This window comes from Podarcis liolepis (genome assembly GCF_965112155.1).
Source record: "Podarcis liolepis genome assembly, chromosome: 4".
NCBI classification, from domain to species: Eukaryota; Metazoa; Chordata; class Lepidosauria; order Squamata; family Lacertidae; genus Podarcis; species Podarcis liolepis.
The window spans coordinates 22,787,673-22,810,902 of NC_139558.1; the positions used below are offsets into that span (position 1 = coordinate 22,787,673).

The following is a 23,230-nucleotide window of genomic DNA, read 5'->3' on the forward strand; positions in this document are numbered from 1 at the left end:
GGACACAGTATTTCCTGCTCGGGGCGGTAAGGTCACAACACAAAGCCGACGCGCTCGCTTCGCACAACGAAGATGAGGAGTAACGCGCCGGCCTTTTCCCCTCACACTCTCCCGCCTTTTTCCTACTCTGTCCCCCGCCCCCCACTCCCTCCTTATTGGCCGCCCGACTGTTTTCCCGCCCAGTCAGAGAACCTCTGTCAGGGCCTCCCGCCAATTGGCGCCCAGCTCGATGAAGCAAACCGCTTTCCCTCCTCCCGCCCCCCGCAAGGGAGGGGGAGAGAGAGGGAGGCGGACTAAGGGAGGCGAGAGGGAAGTGACTTCACAATGGCGCTCTCCCGCCCAATCACAAAGGCGGCTGGGCCGCGGGCCAATGGGAGCAAGGCCGCGTTTCGCCCTGCACCCAATGGGAGCGCCGCAGCAGCAGCCCGGCGCCGGCAGGAGGCGGGCGGTAGGGAGGGGGCGTCTGTGTTGCCGGCAGGGGCGGGGAGAAGTTCACCAGAAGCGCGGCGGCGGCGGCGGCTCCGCCTCCCTGTGGTCGGTGCGCGGCCTGGAGACCCCGCCTCCTGCCTCCCTCCTCCCTGCCCGGCTGGCCTCTCTCTCTCTCTCAGGCAGCCATGGCGGCGGCGGCGGAGCAGGAGCAGCAGCAGTTCTACCTTCTCCTAGGCAACCTGCTCAGCCCGGACAATGTCGTCCGGAAACAGGCCGAGGTGACTGGCGGCTTCGCGTTGTTTCGCACCCCCTCCCCCGTTCCCCGCTCTCCCTTTCCCGCCGGCTCCAGCCTCGGCCGACCGCGCTCTCCGGACCCGGCCTTGCCCTGTCAGCCTCTCAGCGCCGTGTGTGTGTGTGTGTGTGTCTCGGCGTGCGCGCGCGGGGCGGCCCTGGCGGGGCCCACGTGCTCCGGCCGGAATCTCCACAGACGGGGCCGGCGGCCGTTAGAGCCGTTGGCCGGGGGGCGTTTCGGCCACCAACCGCCCTTCCCCCCCCACACAAAGCCCCCCCCCCCGGGCGGCACCTCCACCTCGCACCGGCTCTTATCTCTTTTCTCCCCTTTCAGCTTGGGAAATCCGGCCCCCGTGTTCCCTCTCTCTAAACGTGGGCCTTTCAGAGGATCCTCCCCATCCCACCCACCCTGACCTTTTCCCCTTCCACGTCCCCTGATTTTTATTTCCTTTTTAATGTGAGATCCTACGTTTCTAGTGCTGGCCCCGATTTCTCAGTATCCTCTTTTTCTCTCTCTCTCCCCCCCCCCCCAAATTCTGTTTTCTATTTCCTTTTCCTCGTTCTCCACCTCAAACCTGACCCTGGTCGTGGAGATAAGCGCCCAAGGCTGGAGCCACCATGGCCTCCTCGATCAAGCCCTTAGATTAATAGGATGGAACTGTTGGGAAGGGACCACGAGGATCATCTATTCCGACCCCCTGCAACGCAGGAGTCTTTTCACACACCGAGGGGGGGAGGGTTCGAACCCACAACCCTGAGATGAAGAGTCTCATGCTTTCCTGGCTGAACTACCCCCGGGACAAATGTAGAATGGAATAGAGCTGTAGCATTGTAGGGTTGGAAAGGGATTCCCAAGGGCCATCTAGTTCCACCCCCTGCAGTGCACGAATCCTGCCCACAGTCGTCCCTGGGTGGAAAAGGGGTGGGGGTCGCAGTTCCCTTTTCTATAGGGATGGGCTCAGGGGTGCAACCCTCCCATTAGATTTACAGGGGAGGGTCAGATGAGGTACAGAGGGGTACTGTAGTTTGCTGTACCTGAGTAGTTTGTGGTAAGTTGGGCAACATTATATAGCAAACTTATTGGTAGACACAGTAGCTGCAAATACTGTTTATGCTGGCAGCGAAAATGACCTCAGCTGCAATGCTCCTGTGTTGATCTAAGTTTTATCATTCGTTTGTTTGCATGCGCCATTCTGGGCTGTGCTGGAGCACCTAGGGGAGATGGGTCTGTTCTGATTGCCATCTCTTTCCAAGACACTGGGCAGGGATGGGGCCACCCTTGAAGAATGAGTCTTATGTCCACAGTTCAGCTGATTTGCTGTGTGGTAATCAGGGAGGGATTCTTAGAATAAGTGCCATGCGTGCTTTCCCTTCCCCCAATTTACTGTGGCCGGAGGGATGTAGATCTCTTGAAAACTTAGCAGAGCTTGTTGCACGAACCGATATACAGTAATGAACCTGTCTCTTAAGCTTTGTGTTTTCTAATCTGTGAAGTGGCTTCAGTGTTCAATAGGGTACTGAATGAAGCTTTCCCCCCTTTTCTGTTGTATGTGTCTTATTATTAGAGAAAACTCTGAACTACAGGATTTCTCTGTAATTAGTAAATCAGGATAGTGCTTTATTTCCACCCACAGGAGTGCTTTACATCCTTTATTGTAAAGCCTAGTGGGGAATCTCTGTTCCATTGAAATAAATACCAGCGTCTGGCTTAGCATTGGATGGCTGTGCTGGGGCTTTTATCTCATTGGATGGCTGTGCTGGGGCTTTTATCATTTACATCACTGGAGCGGTCAGTAGAGTTCAGCACATTCTTTCATTGGGAACAATAGAGTAAAAAAAATCTGTTCTTAGTACCCTAATGTAAAAGAGATCAGTCTGATTATTTTTCAACATTGTACATACTAACACAAGCAATTTAAATATTGTGAAGCCGCTTGGCATACATGTATATTTTCTGAAACATAGATGAAAGAAGAGGCAAATGGTGTATTTGAGCAAAAATAAATTCTCTTGTGCTGCTCATAATGTGACCAGGTTGTAAGGACCATGTGAGAGGAAAACCTTTTGCCTCTGGACGTAGACAGTGGTGGTGTGTGGTCCCTGGAAGGTTACCCAGGATGAAATGCTGAAAAAAGTTAACCCAACCCCTGCTGGAGAGCCAACCAGTTGAGGAGAGCTCTTTAAGTGGAGGTCCACATGGGTTAGGGTCCTCAAAGTAGTCTGAATAGCAACAGCCAGTGTGTCAGGTGGGTGAAGCTGCTGGTAAACAGTGTATGGGAGCCGAAAAGGGAACTCCTGCTCTTCTTGGCCCTGGGAGATGGGAGTAGGGTGCCACATTCATCACCAGGTATTTGCATATGGAAGGATGTGTCACTGTCTACCAGCACAAAAAGTGTAAGGAAAGGAAATCACTCTCAGCCCTCTGTCAGAGTGCAGTGGCAATTTTTCATGGCGAGTCATCTTACCAGCCACTGCTGAGTATGAATGAGAATGATGTCACTAAATTAGAAGAGAGGATTGAGATCACTAATTTTTGGAGTAGGTTTGCATATGGAAATAGGCAGTCCTTGGTCTTGATTTCTTTTTACTTCTCCACTTTGATTACTTTGGAGAGTTAGCAGGATCTAGGCTGAAGAGTTCAGTTTTTCTTTGAAAATGTGCACAATGCTACATTGAACCTTTTTTGTGTTTGTTTTCTGGAATCTATGCAAGAGAGATGTGTGTCAACGTGAAGCTCTTTGCATTTTGAATATGCAGTGTGAATACACACAACTTGTGTAGCAGTCGCAGGGGGGGGTTGTGCCTAAAGTTGAAAGCATGCATAGTCAGAACAGCCCTGGAACCACCCCTGCATGACCATCGCTACCTTTTTGAAGCCAGTGTGAGAAGTGGGCTTTGTCCACTTTCGTTACTTGGCTCTGGGAGGGTCTTGAACGGGCTCTGCGAAGTTCCAGCGAGATCCAGAGCCCACCTGAGACCTTCCCTGAGGCCGGTAAACAAGCCTGAGAGCTTAAAAGCTCTTTCCACACCAAAAGAACTTTTAAGCTTTCCACTTTGTGTGCATTTAATTAATGCTATGTCGGTTGACCTGCCATCAAGTTTGTAAAACTGCAATAATGCAGATTGGAAGTCAACTGTATACTTAAATACCTGAAACAAAGAATATTGGGAATTGTTCATTCCAGTCAATTCCACAAAATCCTATTTCTCAGTCATTCTAATGTTAAAAACGGAAAGCACTGACTGTCTCACAGGGCAAATCAAAGTAAAAAGTAAAGAGCTAGATAGAATAATAAGCAGTACTTCATAGGCTAAAGTAACTAGCGCTATTTGGCAGAACAGAGTTAAGAACACAGCAAGCACTAATCTCTTTAGAGATGTTGATAGATATGTTAGTCTTGCTTTCTAAAGGAAATGATAAAGTTAATTTTCAAGGTTTTAGTTTAGAATTATACTTTTGTTCAATAGAACTGGTGGATCAAACTTATTCAAATTGAAAGTTAATCTCAACATAGGTGCTTCTGTGATATGCTTTCTAGTAAATTTAAAAATTGTACTTATTGGAGCATATTTGAGGGTCAAACTAATGCCTCATGGTTTTTGTTTTTAATTATTCTCTTTTCTTTCGTAGGAAACATATGAGAACATACCAGGCCAATCTAAAATTACATTCCTTCTACAAGCTGTCAGAAATACTACGGTTGCTGAAGAGGTATTTTCTAAGAAGTAGTCCCTACAAAACATTTATAATAGCATAATTGAATCATTGTTTCATGTTGTGGTAAAATGAAGTAGCATTGTATTGAATGTTACCAGCTGTAATAGGCACCTGAAAAATACATTGCTAGCAATGTCAGTAAGTTGAAGAATTATTGGAAATTTGTTTGAGTAGCAAACACTACTGCAGTAATGCTAAACCACAGTTCGGTTTTATGGGAAGAAGCAAGCATGATCATACAGTTCCTTCCTGTCTTTGCACCATAGATTGGAAGCTTCAGTTCCCATTTTAGTGGCAAACCATTGGTTTTTTCAGTGGTTTGATAGACCCATTGGTTTGGATCCTAAATTCTCTACTGTACATGAGTTAAGGCGTTCTCCCTTTCCCTTTGACTCCTGGTGCCGTCTGAAATTCTGTTTTCTGAAAGCAGCCTATCTAATATACACCTCTGGGCTCATAATGTCTTGGAATCTACTCCTTATTGCATTGCTCCTTAACATATTTGCTGCCCAAACCTATTATTGCTTGTGCATTAGGTTTTAATTTCACTTATTGACTTAACAACTGTTGTAGTAGAAGCATTTGCAATCAGTAAGCAATGGCAGCTGAAAATGCTATGTATATAAGATGCATGTGCGTTGCTATACTATGCAAAATTAAGACCAAATATATCAATATTGCAATAAATCACAGTGAGTATTCTGGCATGTACGCTGGTGGAACCATCGCATCTGACATACATCAAGAAATCTGTACAGTGCCTGTGTTGCCTGACACTGCCATAGATGTTCCCACACAACACAAATGGAAGTGGTTCAGTCTTTCACACATTCTATTTCTGTTGTCCTTAGCATACTTGTCCACTACAATGTGGCTCCTCATTTGGTAGGACTGCATGTTCGCTGTCTCCCTATTCCCTACAGAAAGGCTGTAGCTCATTAGTAGAACATCAGCTTTGCATGTAGAAGTTCCCATGTTCAATCCCCAACATTTCCAGGTTGGGCTGTGAATATCCTGCCTGAAACCCGGGAGGGGAGCTGCTAACTAGATGAAGCAGTGGTCTGACTTTATATAAGGCAAATTGCTGTGGTCCTTTGTCATCACAGTATTTCAAGTAGAACAAGTCACCAGTGTTGATTCAAATGCCTTGTACTAATTAACTGTCAATATCTGAGCTGAAATAACGGATAATTCATATTACTGTGGTTAGTGTATACCCATTGACCCCCTTCTGAGGAATTCATTCTGCATTTTTTCTGATTTGGAGTTTGCAGTTATGACTTGCTTGAAAGAATGAATACTTAAGTATTCAAAGTAACATTTGAATTAATATGTTTCAACAGAGTCTTTATGCCTAATCTGTACACAATTCACTTTATTCGTTCGTGTTAACACAAAGTTAACTGTTCACACATGATGTTTCCGTATAAATGTTAATATATGGTAGAAAACATTTGATTTAATTTGCTGAAACTATTTACTAAATGCCTCTTAAGTTCAAAGTTCTTCTAACATAGAGTCAGTCACCTAGTTTAGTTCTTATACCAACTGTGACATGAAATAGTTGGGTAAAAAATAGCTATGTGACTAAAGATGCCAAAAATAGGTGTGGCAGAGTCAGCACTTTGGCTGAACTTCTAGGTGTTTTGTTTATGCTTTGTAGGAAAACAACAGCAAAGAACAGAAGTGGAATATATTGTGTTGAAATTAATTCTCCATCATATAATGTATATCTGTCTTAATAGGCTAGACAAATGGCTGCTGTGCTTCTCCGAAGACTTTTGTCAGCTTCTTTTGAGGAAGTTTATCCAACGTTACCCCCTGAAGTTCAAACTGCTATCAAAAGTGAATTGCTGTTGATTATTCAGCTGGAAACACAATCCAGTATGAGGAGAAAAATATGTGATATCGTAGCTGAGCTGGCCAGGAATCTAATAGGTATATTATATTATTATTATTATTATTTATTTGTATTTCTGTGATGCTGGCTGTGTCTGAAAACATTTAAAGGCAATGTAAACTTAAATGAAAAATACACAAATCAAACAGGCACTTATAATAATTTTAAAGGGTGAACAGCTAGCAGAATCATCATAGGCTAGAAACATGACCATGTTTGACCAGACAGCATCATCCTTTCATAAACGTTTTCCTAAATAGAAATGTTGTCACTTTCTAGAAAAAATCAAGTGAAGGAAGTAGGCAAGGGGGTTATTCTAGAATGTGGGTGCAATTACAGTGTCAGCCTGTTTAGCATCTTCTCTAATCTTCCACTGTGCCTGAGCTTTCCCATCTCTCCTCCAAGTGCTGTGGGGCTTTAGAAAATACTCCTGGCAACCATGCAAGAATATAATGTCCTCACAGTTCACAGCCTATAAGGAAATGCTATGCAATATTGGCAGTTTTTCCATTTAAGAGAATGAAACAAATTATTATTTCTGGTTGGCTATTGTGGTTTCAAAAATTCCTGTCTTTATGTTTGTATTCTATCTCTTTTAGATGAAGATGGCAATAACCAATGGCCTGAAGGGCTGAAGTTTTTGTTTGACTCTGTCAGCTCTCAAAATGTGGGACTGCGCGAAGCTGCACTTCACATCTTCTGGTATACTATTATTTGCAGAAAAGTGCATGGTCATGCAAGATTGTCAGGTTGTTTAACATTTCTGTTAGGAACCACATCTTCAAACATGACTTTCTGACTGGGTTGCAAGGTTCCTAGAAGCAATTGGATAATGGTGGGTGATCATCCGCAGGGAAGTTATTGAGTGTGTTCTGGTGCATGTTCCAATTCACTTGGGGCAACAGTGAGACTTAACTGGCCTTACCATTAATCTGTGTGAGCTGAGTATGAACTTTAGATCTTGCATCAGAGCTCTGACTAACTCAGAAGAACTTTGTGACAGACAGTTTGATGTGTGGTGCTCTGCATAAAGTTTTTAAGGCCTATGGGATGCTTAAATGCACCTTTGTATTGTCCCTTTAGGAACTTTCCTGGTATTTTTGGAAATCAACAGCAGCATTATTTGGATGTCATCAAACGGATGTTGGTGCAGTGTATGCAAGATCAGGAGAATCCCACGGTAATTTAAAACTCATTTCCTCTTTTGTCTGAAAAAAGAATGTTTTCTACTCTGAAAAAGCAAACGCCCGAAATGAAAACATGCCAGCTTGTTGAACAGTTGAAATCATTGCAGAAGGATAGACTACCTGGTTGGGATAAACTTGGAAGCATTGTTTTACAGTAGTTTTTGTTCTCCTTGGGATTGTGGTTCTGGCATTTTCTTGTAGTTGTCTTGGTTGTTGGCCTGTGGAGCCCTTTGGGGTCCCATCTTGTGTATCATGCTTACATGAAACCATTGGATGTGGACACCTGAGTTTTTGGGGAGTCACAATGTGCTGATGATGCCCAGCTCTGTCTCTCCTTTGCATCTAAATTCAAGGATTGTGTTCAAAGTCTGAATTAGTGTCCAACACTGGTAATGGGTGAGATGAGAGAGAACAAATGGAAGCTTAATTTCAGCAAAACAGAAGTGTTCCTGATCAAATTAGAGAGATTTTGCCTGCTTTTGATAGAGATGCACTTAGCTTTAAAAGTTGGATTTGTGACTTGGATATTTTTCCCAACTCAGCCCTGAACCTGAATGCTCAGGTTTTTGCAATGGCCAAGAATTATTTTGCACAGCTAATGCTTGTGTGCCAACCTCAGCAAAGTATCAGATCTGGCCAAGGTGATACATGCTTAGGTTTCATCTTAATTATATCTTCTAGTACTGCAACATTATTTTTATGTGGCTGCCTTTGGAGAGCATTAGGAAACTGGTTCAGAATGCTGTAGCCAGACTGACTTGGGACACTTATAAGGAGCATGTGACTCCTATCTTCATAACACCTTCCTTGGCTACCATTTTTTCTGCACACAATTCAGAGTACTGGTTGTGACCTACAAACCCTTACACAACTAGAGACCAAACTACCTTAATCACCATATTTTCCTATATGAGATGTTTCTGAGAGACCCTTCTTTTTATCCTGCCAACATCTGAAGCCTGTTTGGCAAGAACTAAAGAGAGAACCTTTCTAACTAGCTACTCTTAAGTCTCTGAGGGATCTGTTCAGCCCCTTCGCCTTTCACCACAGGCAAGTACATTTTTATTCAGGCAGGCCTTTGACCTAAAAAGCTGGTGTATTATAACCACTAAATAAGTTGCGTTTGTCCAACATAATTGGACTTAACTGCATCATCTCAACCTGATATAAGAAGAAGGAAGCTCAGGATGAGCATATCCTTTCTTCTGAGGCTGTTTTCTAGTTTACTGCTTTAGGAGGACACGGTGTCTTGCTTTTTGAGCATAAAGTTTTACTACTGATACTATGTATTGGATCTCTGTACATAAATATCTGGTGAGGAGGGAGTGGGTGTGAGTGCAAAAGTTATGAGTACCTTTGACATGCAAGTATGAATTTAAAAGTTTGAGGAACACTGTATGTTACTGATGTTGCTATTTTATATTCCTTCTAGATCAGGACACTGTCAGCTAGGGCTGCGGCTGCATTTGTTCTTGCTAATGAGCAAAATCTTCCTCTTCTAAAACATTTTGCAGACTTACTTCCAGGAATCCTGCAGGTAAAAATTCATCCATCAAGTTGACCGAAGTATGTTACCTCCTATAGGCTCTGGCTTGTATTTTAAGAGTGTTGCTGTTTCCATGTCAATAATACATGAATTCTAGTGTGAGCATCAAGTACACTAGGTGTCAGTAGCAAAAGTTTAAATACAAGGCATAGCCTAATAAATAATACACTGTAAATGCCTAAAATACAGATTACGTGCTTCCTGAATTTGATGCAAGGGCAGCTACTGTATCTACTGTGAAGACTACTTCACAGCATAGAGCCATTGAAGTGGTGTACTCAATAAAAACATTATTCACAGGAGGTGGGAGGTGAGAGAGCTAAGGAGCACCCTGTAGGCTTTTAGTCTCCTAATCATAGTTAAGAGATCAGGTGGTGTTGCATCTTCACCAGGCAGGAGATTGAGAGGGAAAAGAGCAATGTGAGCAAATAAAATATGTCTTAGTAGATGAAATTATTTGAAATAACTCGATGAGACAAGATACATTTTCCACTTTTCGAGCTCTCCAGTATGTCCTCTAGTCTTTGGTTATGTATTTTGGTTGCAGTGTCTTGAAGCACTGAATAGTGTTTTCCTAACACAGTGCTTGGATTTGAATGTGAATTACAGGTGAAAAGGGTATTAACTGAATTCTCTTTTAGGCGGTAAATGACTCCTGTTACCAAAATGATGATTCGGTACTGAAGTCCCTTGTAGAGATTGCAGATACGGTTCCAAAGTATCTACGGCCACACTTAGAACCTACATTGCAACTAAGTTTGAAGGTAAGTTGACTGTCCCATCCCAATTCATGTTTTGGTTGATTAGATAGGTGGCCTGATTTTTAGTACTATACTTAAATATCTTTCTTTTTCAGTTGTGTGCAGATACTAATCTCAGCAACATGCAACGCCAACTGGCTCTTGAAGTAATAGTTACATTATCTGAGACCGCAGCTGCTATGCTTAGAAGGCATATCAATATTGTTGCACAAGCTAGTAAGTAAATTTAATGTCTTTTGTTATATTTTTTCTCAGTTAGAATTAAAACAGTTAATGTGGCATAGATTTGTAGATTAGGTAAAAGATACATGCGCTGGTCTTATACAGTAGTCACAGAGCTGTTTTTTAGAAGCCAAAATCCTACTGATCTACTCTAGTCTGCTCCCCAAACAAGTGGAAAGAAGGAGTTTTGCCTTTTTTATAAGACTCTGTCGAGTATGCAGCCCTGACTGTTGAATCTAAAATGGGGCCAGCATGAAGCAAAAATAAAACACTCATTAACTTTATTAATATGGGCACCACATGCTTATTAAGAAGGTATTCTCAGTGCTGCCTGTGAGCTGATTTTTTGTGACCCAAGAGCGGCTTAATAGGTTGTTCTTGATTTTGTTTTTATTATGTGTTTTGTATTTTTGTATTGTGGTTTTATGTTGTGAATTTCCCTGAGATCTGCTGGTATAGGGTGGTATACAAATTTAAATAATAATATTAATAATATATTAAGCTAGTTTATATTGAGTCAGTTCAACGGTACATCTAGCCCACTTCCTACCTTGCAACCATTTTTAGGTAGAAATGCCAGGGATTTGGCTTGTCGCCTTCTGCACGCAAAGCATGTGCTATAATAATCCTTCCCTGTGGGGCAATTGCACAGATATAATTCGGAACTGGTGCCTCACAATCCAAAATTACTCTGTTGGTACATATTGTGGCAGAGTGAAATATGGACAAGTGCCACATTGCTTCATGAATTCTACTGGGATGTGAGGTGGCTGTTCATGAGCAGTCAGATCTCTGTTAGACCTTTTTCTGTAGATTGAGCAATGTTAATTTCCTTAGTTCCTCAGATGTTAACAATGATGGTTGACCTAGAAGAAGATGAAGACTGGGCAAATTCTGATGAGTTAGAAGACGATGACTTTGACAGGTAAACAAGTTGTTTTTAAAAAAGAAAAATATCATATGGTTTGCCATTCTCAAGGGCTTCCTTTCATTGTAAGCTTTTCTTTGGTACCTACTGTGACGTTAACATATGAGAGTGCTGGAGGTGAAATAGTTAAACAAGTTACCCAATCAGAACCCGGGGGTGGAGTCAGAGGGACTATAAGACCAGCTCTGGGAGGGGCGAAGGGGGAGTTTGTTGGGACTTGGGTGGTTGGTTGGAGTGGGAGTGAATTGGGATAGAGTCTGGGGGGTAGGTTGAGTTAGTGTAGCGAAATCAGCTGAGTCAGGAACAGTTAGGAGCTAGGAAGACAAGTAAATACCTGAGAGGTGGTTTAGTGAGTGAGAGCAGGTAGCGGAAGTTATAGGTCTGGATAGGCACCCTATGATTGTAATTGACCGATACCATTTATGAAACCACACGCTTGTTAAACTGCAATAAATAAACAGAAGTTTATGTTTCAATTTAAACCTGACTGGACTCGGTATTGTACCAGGTAGGCCCTGGGTGGTGGCAGCAAGAAATAAAGTGGTGGCACAGGGATCAATAGACGGTGAAACGTCCAGGGACCCTGTGTGATCACCACACCTCCTGCCGGCTTGCATACCATTACCTGTGTATGCAACATCCCCACGTTGAGCTGCCAGGTTTTAAATGTCACCTTCATGCGAAGGTGTTGAAATGGGAGCTAACATGATGCATAATTAGTCCTTAGGTTGATGCTGGTAAGAAAATAATGGTGCTTAACTTTTCTCGCCTTAAAAACCCCAGATTTTTGCAAAAGAATTCAGAGTTTTCAGAAGCACAGAATTTAGTTGTAAAGGGATAACTCTCAGAATACAATAAGGTAGATTGGTGTGTTGATGCATATCAGTAATTTGTTTCATGTTTCCGATTTGTACATCAGCTTTTTATTTAAGTGATTTATTCGCATTTATTGATATAGCCATTAAAGTATAGTTTACAATGTGCCAGGAGCACACTGCTATATTTAGAACATATCTTTTGCTTTCTTGGCAACTACTTAGTAAATTATGTGTATGCCAGAAACCAAAAATAAATGGCATATTTACTAGAGCAGTTTGTTCACATGCTGGAGTGTACTCAAGCTTACTTAAAGACTGTAACTGTAAATTTATGTTGAGATTTCAACCATTTAGAATTTGTATAGGAGCAGGAAACTAAATAAAAGATACTTCGTAGGACTGGCCACTTCATGACTACAACAGTCTTTGCAAACAGTAAGACATGGACTGTGTTTGATCTCCTATTAAAGGGCTCAACATTTGTTTAAGTATCGTGTGTAACAAAGAAAAAGTTTTTTTGAAGGGCAGAAAAATAATGCAGTAACAATATACTGTCAGTATTCAAAGGCCATTAGTATTTCCCTCTAAAATGAAACATAACTCAATATAAACCCTCCAGATGTCCAAATAGCTATCTGCATGAAATTGGCATTGATGTAAAATATGTTCAAATGTAGCAAGGGCCTTGTAAGTTGCACAATGGACAGTGAGCATTTATCCTTCCAGGATCAAGGTGTATGTCTCTTGACAACCATAAGTGCTCACAATATCCACTTATTGTCCTGCTATTAACGTGCATACCATAGGAATATAGTTTAAAAATACAGCACCTGCAGTAAAAAACAGTAAAAAAAACCACCTGCAGATTGATTTTGCCAGTACAAAATTTATATGAAATTTAGACTAAAAACAGCATATCACTGAGGTCTAGCAGCATTGCACCTCCAGCATCTAGCTGTATTAGACAGTGCCTTCCTCTACAAATGTGGAATCTAATATACCTGAAACAACATTTTTGCTGCATCCACCTCAGTTATAAATCTAAAGAAACATTCTGTATAGATTCTGAAGCAATTTCCATTGTTTGGGTTTTGTTTATCTATTTATATCATTACATTTTATATCCCACTTTTCCTCCAAGGAGGTTAAAATGGCACATATCCTCTCCCCCCTCCCCATATTATCCCAGCAACGACCCTGTGGTGTAGGTTAGACTGAGACTCCAAAGTTTCTGAGCATCTACTTTACAAAGGTCCAATAAGCAACTATAAATAGTAGTTGTGGATTTAACTTTCTGAGAAGATCCAGTAATTCCTTCCAACAATTCAGGAGGTGCCAAAGCACTCAAAGCAGTTGGTTTATAAATAGACACCAACAGGTGTTGTAATTGAAGATATTGTTGTTCAGCACTCTCCAATAAATGATATATAAACCAAAGTATTGAAAATGACAAAAATTATCCCATTTGAACCTTTCAGCTGTATAAATTCCTCAGTCAACCTATTTCTTCCACAAAGAAAGAGTGCCACTATCTTAAAATTAGAATTACCCCATAATTTGTCACGTGCATATGGGTCAAATTGTAACTGACAAGACAATGTATCTTATGTCTCTTTAGTTGCTAAATTTTTAGGTGCTATAGGTCTTTTTCTTCTTTAATCATTAGATCCCAAAATTAGCCACATCCTGAGAATTCTTAAAATGGCCACTAGCACACAGTCCCCTAAACCACAAGATAAGCTTTAAGTTTTTTGAGTTTAGAGGGCACCTGTTCTCTTTTTTTAGGATATGCTTCACATTCTATGTGCAAAATTTAAAGTCATATGATGGTTACATTACTAGTATTATATTTGTCACCAATATGTTTGGAACACTTATTACTCTTCCCCACCACAACATGTATAAAATCTCCTAATGCTCAGGCATGTAACACTACTAAAAATCCATATAAATCACAAAGACAGTGTATTTGTTGATAATCTAGGAGGACACTTTCCAAGCATCTATATTACAGTGTAGAAACCACAATATCCTTATAACGTAAATATCTATAGTATGTATCAGTGCTGAGCAAACAGATTAAACAGGCAATTTGTGTAAACGTTGACATAGCACCATCTGTAAAAACTGGGAAGGCCAATCAAAAAAAGAGAGGGCAGGGGGAGTAGAAAAATGCATATCCAAAAACCAAGAAAAGGGAGGACAACCCCCCCCCCACAACTTTCATATTCGATAACAGCATACTTCATTCACCACCCCCACCAATCCCATTGTCTCCTTAGATTTTTCACACACAAAAATAGAACACACTGGAATCCAATACTGCGATAAAAGTATGGGTTGACTATAGACGTAATATGCAAACCACTTACAATTTTTCTATTAGTCAGTGCTTGTTTGACCATATCGCAGGGCTGCTGATGGAAGGAGTCCTTAGGTTTTTCTTTAAATATTGGTTCAATAAAGTAATGTTCTCATTTTTTTTATTTGGTATTCATAACATTTGTTCTGTATTTTTTCTGTATCAGGTCGGTTTTTGTTGTAGCATCTAATTCATTCTGTAGTCCCTTGAGAATATACTTTGTTTTGAGATAATGGCAGTGAACCTTTTCTTTGTTTACCCATTTTTTTCTTTTATTTATTTTATTTCATAATAAATTATCATTTTTTTAAAAGGAATACAAACATTAATAATATGTAACAATCTGTAAGAGCATAATAAAAAGGCCACAGTTATAAGTTGGAGGAACGTCCTCAGTCACATCATGATTTAATGCCACGTACGCCTTCGCAATGAAGATAAGCCTTAATCACTTCAAATTAGTATCTCCAGTCCAGCAGCGATAGCAGAAGAGAAGGCCTTAAAGCACTGGAACATTTCACTCTGCATCCAGCGTTGGATTTATTCCAATGATGTGTTGTTCCTCTGCTTTGTACTGGGATGAAAAATGAATGTTGCTGATCACCTATACAAAAGCAAAAAGTATCAGGGAAACTTACCAAGTAAATAATTTCCTGTTGCCATGCTTCATTAAAAATCTCTGTTGATTAGAGTCTCTTTTATGCAATCTGCAAATAGCATAATATTATGCTGTTTCATTCCTCACCGAAGTTCCCCCTTTCTGGCACATTGCAGCAGAAACTCTCTAACTTAAAATGTAAATAATAATAATAATAAAATCAATAAATTTGGCAAAGTTTATCAGTAACCTGTAAAGAGAGGGTTGATATCTGGTGAGCCAAGTTGATAATAATATCTCTACCAAGTTGATAATATTCAGGTAATGCCAATATCTTTCATAAAACATTTTCAATGAACTTAACGGGCTGATCTTACTTTTGGCCAGATTGCGAAGAATCCATATTGCATTTTTGTGTGCCGCTTTCAAGTTGAAGCATTCTAGCCATCATCACATAAGCAGATTTTTGTAGTGCCGCCATTGATGTGTCATATGCAGCTGCACTGTCGTCCAATTTAGACATTCTGGATTCTGCTTGATCAAGCCTAGCTGCAGTGCTCTGTACAGAATCATGAAGCTGAGCAATAGATTCTTTAATAGGCGTTTATAGCTTTTATTGTCCAGCCATCTTTTTGGGAATTGACATTATTGGAATAGGTCAGTCATTAGATCATGAGACGCTTGAACTCAGGGTTGTGGGTCCAAGCCCCATGTTGGGCAAAAGATTCCTGCATTGCAGGGGGTTGAACTAGATGACCCTTGTGGTCCCCTCCAGCTCTACAATTCTATGATTCTAGAATCTTCAATTCCCACTGTCATTGCAGCCTGGTGAGAGGCTGGGGCCTTCAGGTTCGTGGCAGATGCACTTGAGTTTTAGATGCTATCATCTCACAGAAAATACTCTTTGAAAAATAATCACCTGCATTCAGTCCACTGGTTCAGTTTGTGTAATTATCAGGCTATGTTTAAGCCCACAATTGCAGGAGTAACTGAAGAGTATGTGACTATGCCATCATCTGAAACCAGAAGCCAATTTTTATTATTTATATGCTGACTTTGGGGGCGTAGCCCATCTCCCAGTACGAAATATAAAATTCAGCATATTAAATGTCTTGATGAATTTATATTAAAAACAAAAGTGGGTTTAATGCAAAATCAATTTGAATTTTAAAATGTGTCATGAAAGCTGTGCATCTAATGGATAAAGTACACATTGTTTTCCTGAGAAACCAAAAACACTAGGAAGCATGTCTGAAGGAATACAACTGAGTACTTAATTTATTGGGTTGGAACCAGTTAAGTCATTCTTGGAGGAGATTGCATTGAAATTGGCAGATTAAAGTCAGTCAAGGCTAAATTGCAAGCCCATTGATTTCATAGGTTCTGCTTTGAGTATGACTTAGTTGGATGCAATGCATTGGCTATTATCCTAAATTTTGACTTACAGGTTTTTATTTTTTTACAAACTTACTTTAGCAATGCTGTTGCTGGTGAGAGTGCGTTGGACAGAATGGCTTGTGGCCTTGGTGGAAAACTTGTCCTGCCCATGATAAAAGAACATATTATGCAAATGCTTCAGAATCGTAAGTAATTTAATTTTGGACTCAAGGCAGATGTTACAACATGCTAATCAGTGGTAATGCTTCTGGTGCTGAGCTGTTAAAACAAGTGAAAAATGTCATCAAAGACAGGCTTAAGTAACTTTGAAGCCAGTGGCAAGGTGCAATTTGTTCTTTCAGCAACAGTTCTGAGTGATCTTTAGTAGGAGCTTCTTGTGCAGTTATTGCTTGTAGGAGGAGAGAGTTATTAATTTTTCCTAATATTTAAAGGTTCTGGGAACGGATTCATCAGGATTGATTCTGTTCTGCAATCCAGGATTGTTCTTCATTGTGACTGTAAACCCTTCCTCCAATTCAAGGAGTGTCCCAAGTGTGTGAACAGGAGTATCAATGTGTCATTCTCCTTATTTGTCCAAACAAATAAATGGGTAGTAGGATTTCATCTGCCTGCCTTGCATTCTAACCTTTGCTGTAATGCAGGTGTGGAGAAGTAGACCGAGTCAAATCCGTACTTTTCCCGGCTCCTGTGAGCTAACTTTCAGCTTGTGGGCAAGACCACCAATCTGTTACCTGATGTCATAATTATGACATGTGATTGACAGCTTTCAAAGTCCATCGGAAGTTGCTATAACAGCTGATCTTCATTTACAAGAATATACTTTGAAATCTGTGGAGGGGGAAATACTGCTAAAAACAGAGCACTTGACCTCTGTTTTTAAACCACTGGAGGAAGCATGTGCTCCCCTTTCCCAATTCACATTGCTTGTGGCTTTTGATATGGCAGAACTTGGTTCCTTAATATCAGCTTACTAACCAGGATCTCAAACCACAATGTGCAGCTTGAGAGAGAAAGGATGAAGGTTGTATTCACAGCTTAGAATAAGAGAGCCACTGAAATTGGCTTGAAGAGACTCATGTTATGTGTAAAAATATATTCCTAGTTTCTGTATGCTTTTTACTAAACAATATTGCTTCTATTCAATATCTTTCAATGCAGCTGACTGGAAGTGTAGACATGCTGGCTTGATGGCTCTCTCAGCTATTGGCGAAGGCTGTCACCAACAGATGGAGGGGATTCTGAATGAAATAGTTAACCTGGTTTTGCTTTTTCTTCAGGACCCTGTAAGTTTAAAGCACTTGCTTTCTTCAAAGTTTGCATTTGATTCTTTTATGAATTTATTAATCAAAGCTAAATATTTCAGCACCCAAGAGTAAGATATGCAGCTTGCAATGCAATTGGCCAGATGGCTACAGACTTTGCACCAGGCTTCCAGAAAAAATTCCATGAGAAGGCAAGTAGAAAGCTATGTAATTCAGTATCAGCTAAATTCATTCTGAGACAGTTCACTCACAGTAGCCATCTGTGTTGTAGGTAATTGCAGCTCTTCTGCAGACTATGGAAGACCAAGGCAATCAGCGAGTTCAGGCTCATGCAGCCGCTGCTCTGATCAACTTCACTGAAGACTGTCCCAAATCACTGCTTATTCCTTACTTAGATAACTTAGTGAAGCATCTTCATTCCACTATGGTATTAAAATTGCAGGAGGTAAGACAATCAACTGGAGGATGGTTTGAAAGCAGAATTGGTTTGACTACAATCCTGCTTTGAGATTTCATAACTTTTTTTTAATGTTTTTTCTCCCAACAGCTGATTGAAAAAGGCACTAAGTTGGTTCTGGAACAGGTCGTTACATCCATTGCATCAGTTGCTGATACAGCAGAAGAAAAGTTTGTTCCATACTATGATTTATTTATGCCTTCTCTTAAACACATTGTTGAGAATGCTGTGCAGAAGGAACTTAGACTCTTGAGAGGGAAAACCATAGAATGCATCAGCTTAATTGGCCTTGCAGTAGGTAAAGAAAAGGTAAGTTGATAAGAATTAAATAAGCACCTGTGTTTTCATGGGAAATGGCTTTGTGTGCTCAAATATCCCAGAATACCAGCAGCTGGGAATCACAAGGGGGTAGAGTGCTGTTGCGGTCAGATACTGCTTTTGGGCTTCCCATAGGCATCGGGTTTGTTATTATGAGAGCAGGATACTGTACTCTATGGGCCATTGACCTGATGTAGCAAGCTCTTGTGTTATTAATGTATGCTGACTATTAATACTACTGCTAGTGGTTACAGGGAACCAGGCAGAGGGCGTTCTCAATAGTGGCGCCCTCCCAGTTTTTCAGTTGTGTATTGTGACCTCCAGCCCTCAAAAAGTTTTGTACCCCTGTCTTAGTGCAACATGATCAGCCCGAAGCTCACATGCTCCCCTCTTTTCCTCCCACATAGCTAGGAGAAGGTTCTTGAAGCTTTTGATCTATTTTTTATGTAACCACAGTTTCCTATGTACTGTAAACCACTGCATGCGCTTAAAACAATGTTATTTAAGAAAGCCAGCTTCAAAAACTATGGTTTGAAGTTGTCTTGTTTCAAACTGCCCATAGTTGGTGTTAGCAGCTGATAGCTGATGCAACAAACCATGGTTAACTGAAAAGATGTAAAAGCTCCCAAATTCGTCCTCAGTCACACAGCAGGAGTGGGGAGGGAGTGATTCCATGAGCCCAAGTCATCCTCTGGCTCTTTCATTGTGTAGTGAACAGTATTGTATTCAAGCCAGGAGCGGCTGGCATGGTGAGGCGGTGCTGTGAAGCCACACTCCCGAAACTGGCATCGCTGTCACCCATCAGAGTAAGGGTTGTGTGGAGGCACTGACAGCTCTCTCTGTGTGCCTTTTCAGCCCAAAATCTCACCCCTGTCCTAGCGAGCAGCAGCAACACTGGTGTCAGGAGGCAGCCCTGCCCAAGACATCTGAATGACCAGTTCTAATTCTTTATTTAGCTATAGGTCTGTAACTTTCTTATCAGCCTGCCAGTTCTCCTAGCCTTTGCAGACATGGGATGGAGTCCACAGCTAGGAGATGACTTGTCTGCACCTAAGCAAAAGTGCCCACATTCTTTATAAACAAAAGAACATGCATTATGCTGCCCAGGATCTCCCATTGCTCCCCCTTCCCAGATGAGGGCATAGGTGGCAAATACCCAACTATTACAGATAGTTCCCCTTTCTGGGCTTAGAGCCCAGGATCCGAAGCCCACCGATAAGGATAACATCAAAGCAAGCCAATTAGTTTATATCAAAGCAAGTGAATATAAGCATCTATGAGCTCATTGCTACAACAACTACCAATTAATTGTAGAGTTATCTTGACTACCAAGATGGCATTCGCAGAGCTTCTGTAACAGTTCATCTTTGGTTCAACACACAAACTGAAAATAAATTTGGTTGTTTTATGTGTTTGACTATTGTTCTCTTGCTGTATTTCAGTATGTAGTAGGCTCTCTCTGTAATAACTCATGAACTCACATTTTCTCCTGGGATTTCCAGGGTTTTTAAGATAGCCTAAATGACTAATCTAAAGCTAGCATTCTAAATGAAGTAGGTTCTTAGAGGCCAACTAGATAGATCCTGTTTCTTCCCTGTGGTGTCAGATTTCTGTAGCTGATCTTGGCTCTCCAGTTTAATATGGATGGTGAACCCATGTTTATTTGCAACACTACTGTGGTCCTCTCATATCCTTTCTGGTCTCTTATAAGAAACTATTGTCTTGAAGTGTAATCCATTCAAGCTGCTTTGGTGTGGCGACTGTTGCATTTGTGCAGGTGTTTGGATTACATAACTGTTTCCATCTGGCGCTACAATTCTTTTCTGAAATTTTGAATGAATGTATAAGTTAGCAGCAAGCAGCATCTGAATGCACTTGGTTTCACTGCTTTCGATGTCACTTCAAATGTTCATAACTTCATTGCAGTGTCCTTGCATTCTTTGATTGAAACCAGTTTAAAACCATGAGTATCTTTTCAAAAGTATTAAGCTTTTTACTTAGAAAATAACTATTTAGCCGCCCTGACATGATTTCTTGGTTCTTCCTATTTATAGTTCATGCAGGATGCATCAGATGTGATGCAGCTCTTGCTGAAAACACAGACTGACTTCAATGACCTGGAAGATGACGACCCTCAGGTATGTCAAAGCACTACTTTTACCTTTGAAAGCACCTTATTACAGTGGTGCCTCGCAAGACAAAAAACTCACTAGACGAAAGGGTTTTTCGGTTTTGCGTTGCTTCGCTAGACGAATTTCCCTATGGGCTTGCTTCGCAAGACGAAAATGTCTTGCGCTTTTTTCTTAAAGCCGCTTGAAGAGGCGCAGTTGCGACGGACCGTGCATCGCAAGACGAAAAGACTCACGGAACGAATTATTTTCGTCTTGCGAGGCACCACTGTACTAGAGTATCTCATGCCTGTTGTCAGGGCGGTGGCTGTTTAGAAAGCTGATCCATACTTTGGCCAAAATTTCTGTTGCCACATGCATTTTTAGTAGGATCTGTAGATTAAAAGGTTTCTGTGGCAATGTGACTTGGTTTTAGTTTTAGCTTGGTTCGAGATTTCACTGTATGTAAGTGGCCCAAATCTGCCTTTTTCCAGTTGGTTGTATTTGGAGAAGGGAAAAGCTGCGGAACTAATGCTAGCTTTATACCAAACTAGCTAAAGGGTCATTGTGTGATAGAGCGGAGATGAGATGGGAAAAAAATCTGAGACCTTTCTCCAACCCCATTCATCATTTTACTGGGTGATTTGTGAGTTCCAATCTGCAGTAGCTTCTGCATTCTGCACTTGTCCCACTGCTCTCTGGAGTCACTTTTTCCTATAGTCACATTCCTTGCCTATAGGGACAGTTCGTATACAGAAAATAGGATTCACTGGGGAAGCCAGATAAGGAATGTGCTTTGTTTATAACACTGGTGTGGTGCAGTTCTGTGGTGCTTTCCTACATCTTTATCAATGCAGTATTCAGAAACCACTTTTGACTGGAGTCAAAAGTTTTGACTTTTTAATATCTTGCTGAGTGTTGTGGCTCCAGCTGATTGCATTTTTTGTTATCTAATGGGAAAGTGGCTTTTGGCTACCCAGATGAAATGTTCCCTTCTCATCATACCTCTGTCCATGAGCTTACTAGATGGCCTTGGGCAAGCTATTCTTTTTCAGCCTCACCCCTATCTGCAGTATGGGGACTTAGAAGGCTCCCCCTAGAAATCTTCAAAACTACAGTTTTGAAATGCTAAGGATTACTGCTCAGCTGTTGCCTGTAGAAAATAATTCCTAACGTCAATGTGATGCATCTGAACAACTTAATTTTTAAGATGGGTTTGATTTTTGCCCAGCACAGGCAGTAATGCAACCTTTAAGAAAGTATTCTTGCAGAAAAGAGAAGTAAACTAAGGCTATTAATTTTCAGATATCGTATATGATTTCTGCATGGGCTAGAATGTGCAAGATCCTTGGAAAGGAATTCCAGCAGTACCTCCCTGTTGTGATGGGTCCTTTAATGAAAACTGCATCAATTAAGCCCGAAGTGGCTCTCCTTGACAGTAAGTTCTGAGACTTTTTCCATTCTTAAATTAGCTGTAAGGAAGGGCACAGCTCTCCTAATCGTTTTCTCTCTCGATAGCACAAGATATGGAGAACATGAGTGACGATGATGGCTGGGAATTTGTAAATCTGGGTGACCAGCAGAGTTTTGGTATCAAGACTGCAGGCCTTGAAGAAAAAGCAACTGCATGCCAGATGTTGGTGGGTACTATTTTGACCACACGGTTTGAACTGAAATCAGTATTCAGCAGTATGGAGGCCCAGAAGCTGGAGTAGACTGCAGCTCAGGAGCTGAATTTGGCTCATGGGCAATTAAAATTTAGGAGGGTGTAGCAAGAAGGGTGGAATAGCCTGGTGACTCAGTAGGCTCTTTCACGCTATTAATAATAGGGAACATTTGCCCTTGGGAATAGAGAAGAGAAAGTGGGACGAACTTTAGTGAAGGAAGGGTATGGACAGACTAGATAACACTTGTGGAATGTTATTGTTGTTAAAAGATTTAATTGTTCTGTAAAGTCAAAAACATGTAGGAATGAATTAATCAGACAAAGTGCACCAACTTACCACAAGCGACACAAGAGCGTCCCATTTTCCTTTATCTTTGTAGATGTAGTTTTCCTGTTTGCTTAATTGTTTCTCAATATACCTGATGGTCATTTAATAATTGCACAACAGTATTCCTTTTCTAAATTGCTTACTTTTTTTTATTTTAGGTTTGCTATGCCAAAGAGCTGAAAGAAGGATTTGTGGAGTACACAGAGCAAGTTGTAAAACTGATGGTTCCTTTGTTAAAATTCTATTTCCATGATGATATCCTTTTATGAGAATGTGTCTGTAAATGCCCTGTGAAGTTTTAATATTATAACCTGCAAAATGTTCGCAATACTTTGATGTCATCCTTTAAGCCAGCGGTTCCCAGTTTGCTAAGTACTGGAACCCCCTGCTTTTCAAAAGCCAAGCCATGGACCCCCCATTTTCAAATATTTTGGATATCTCTGTGTTAGGTTTTGTAACGTGAATGGTGCTACGAACCACCACCACCCCAGCATTCATGGACCACCAGTTGGGAACCACTGCTGTAAGCTATTTGGAAGAGCTGCAAGATCTTGTCATTGAGGCAGGATAGAACTCTTACAGAAGCAGCATATTAAGACTCTTAAAAGGGCTGATAGAATGGTACCCCTCTTCTTTAAGGCTTTTCCGTGGCAAATGTGCATAATTCTGCCTTGCTTTCCATATTTAGGGATGGGGAATCTCCAGCTTACAAGCTGAATGTGACCTATAGCAGTGTTCCCCAACCTTGGGCCTCCAGCTGTTTTTGGACTACAATTCCCATCATCCTTGACCACTGGTCTTGCTAGCGAGGGATGATGGGAGTTGTAGTCCAAAAACAGCTGGAGGCCCAAGGTTGGGGAACACTGACCTATAGGATCTCCCCACCCAGCCTACAGCCTCCAAAATAACTACTTCCATTAATGCCACTAGTGG

The 23,230-nt window shown here is 41.3% G+C and overlaps 1 protein-coding gene across 2 annotated transcripts in view; it reads left to right on the forward strand.

Annotated features, from left to right (window-relative positions):
- The first annotated feature begins 398 nt into the window (after positions 1–398).
- IPO5 (importin 5) overlaps positions 399–23,230 on the forward strand; it is a 34,570-nt gene continuing 11,738 nt past the window's right edge. Inside the window, exons 1-18 of one of the 2 annotated variants that reach the window (XM_083501128.1) lie at positions 399–707; positions 4,352–4,432; positions 6,184–6,376; positions 6,938–7,040; positions 7,422–7,518; positions 8,958–9,062; positions 9,713–9,835; positions 9,928–10,048; positions 10,892–10,979; positions 16,237–16,343; positions 17,317–17,441; positions 17,522–17,611; positions 17,692–17,865; positions 17,968–18,186; positions 20,250–20,333; positions 21,609–21,741; positions 21,822–21,943; positions 22,456–22,552. In XM_083501128.1, coding sequence (XP_083357254.1) covers positions 615–707; positions 4,352–4,432; positions 6,184–6,376; positions 6,938–7,040; positions 7,422–7,518; positions 8,958–9,062; positions 9,713–9,835; positions 9,928–10,048; positions 10,892–10,979; positions 16,237–16,343; positions 17,317–17,441; positions 17,522–17,611; positions 17,692–17,865; positions 17,968–18,186; positions 20,250–20,333; positions 21,609–21,741; positions 21,822–21,943; positions 22,456–22,552 — 2,155 coding nt within the window. In that variant the 5' untranslated portion in view covers positions 399–614. Of the gene's footprint in view, positions 708–914; positions 1,770–4,351; positions 4,433–6,183; positions 6,377–6,937; positions 7,041–7,421; positions 7,519–8,957; positions 9,063–9,712; positions 9,836–9,927; positions 10,049–10,891; positions 10,980–16,236; positions 16,344–17,316; positions 17,442–17,521; positions 17,612–17,691; positions 17,866–17,967; positions 18,187–20,249; positions 20,334–21,608; positions 21,742–21,821; positions 21,944–22,455; positions 22,553–23,230 lie in introns of those variants that run through there. The other variant, XM_083501129.1, reaches the window with a different exon arrangement.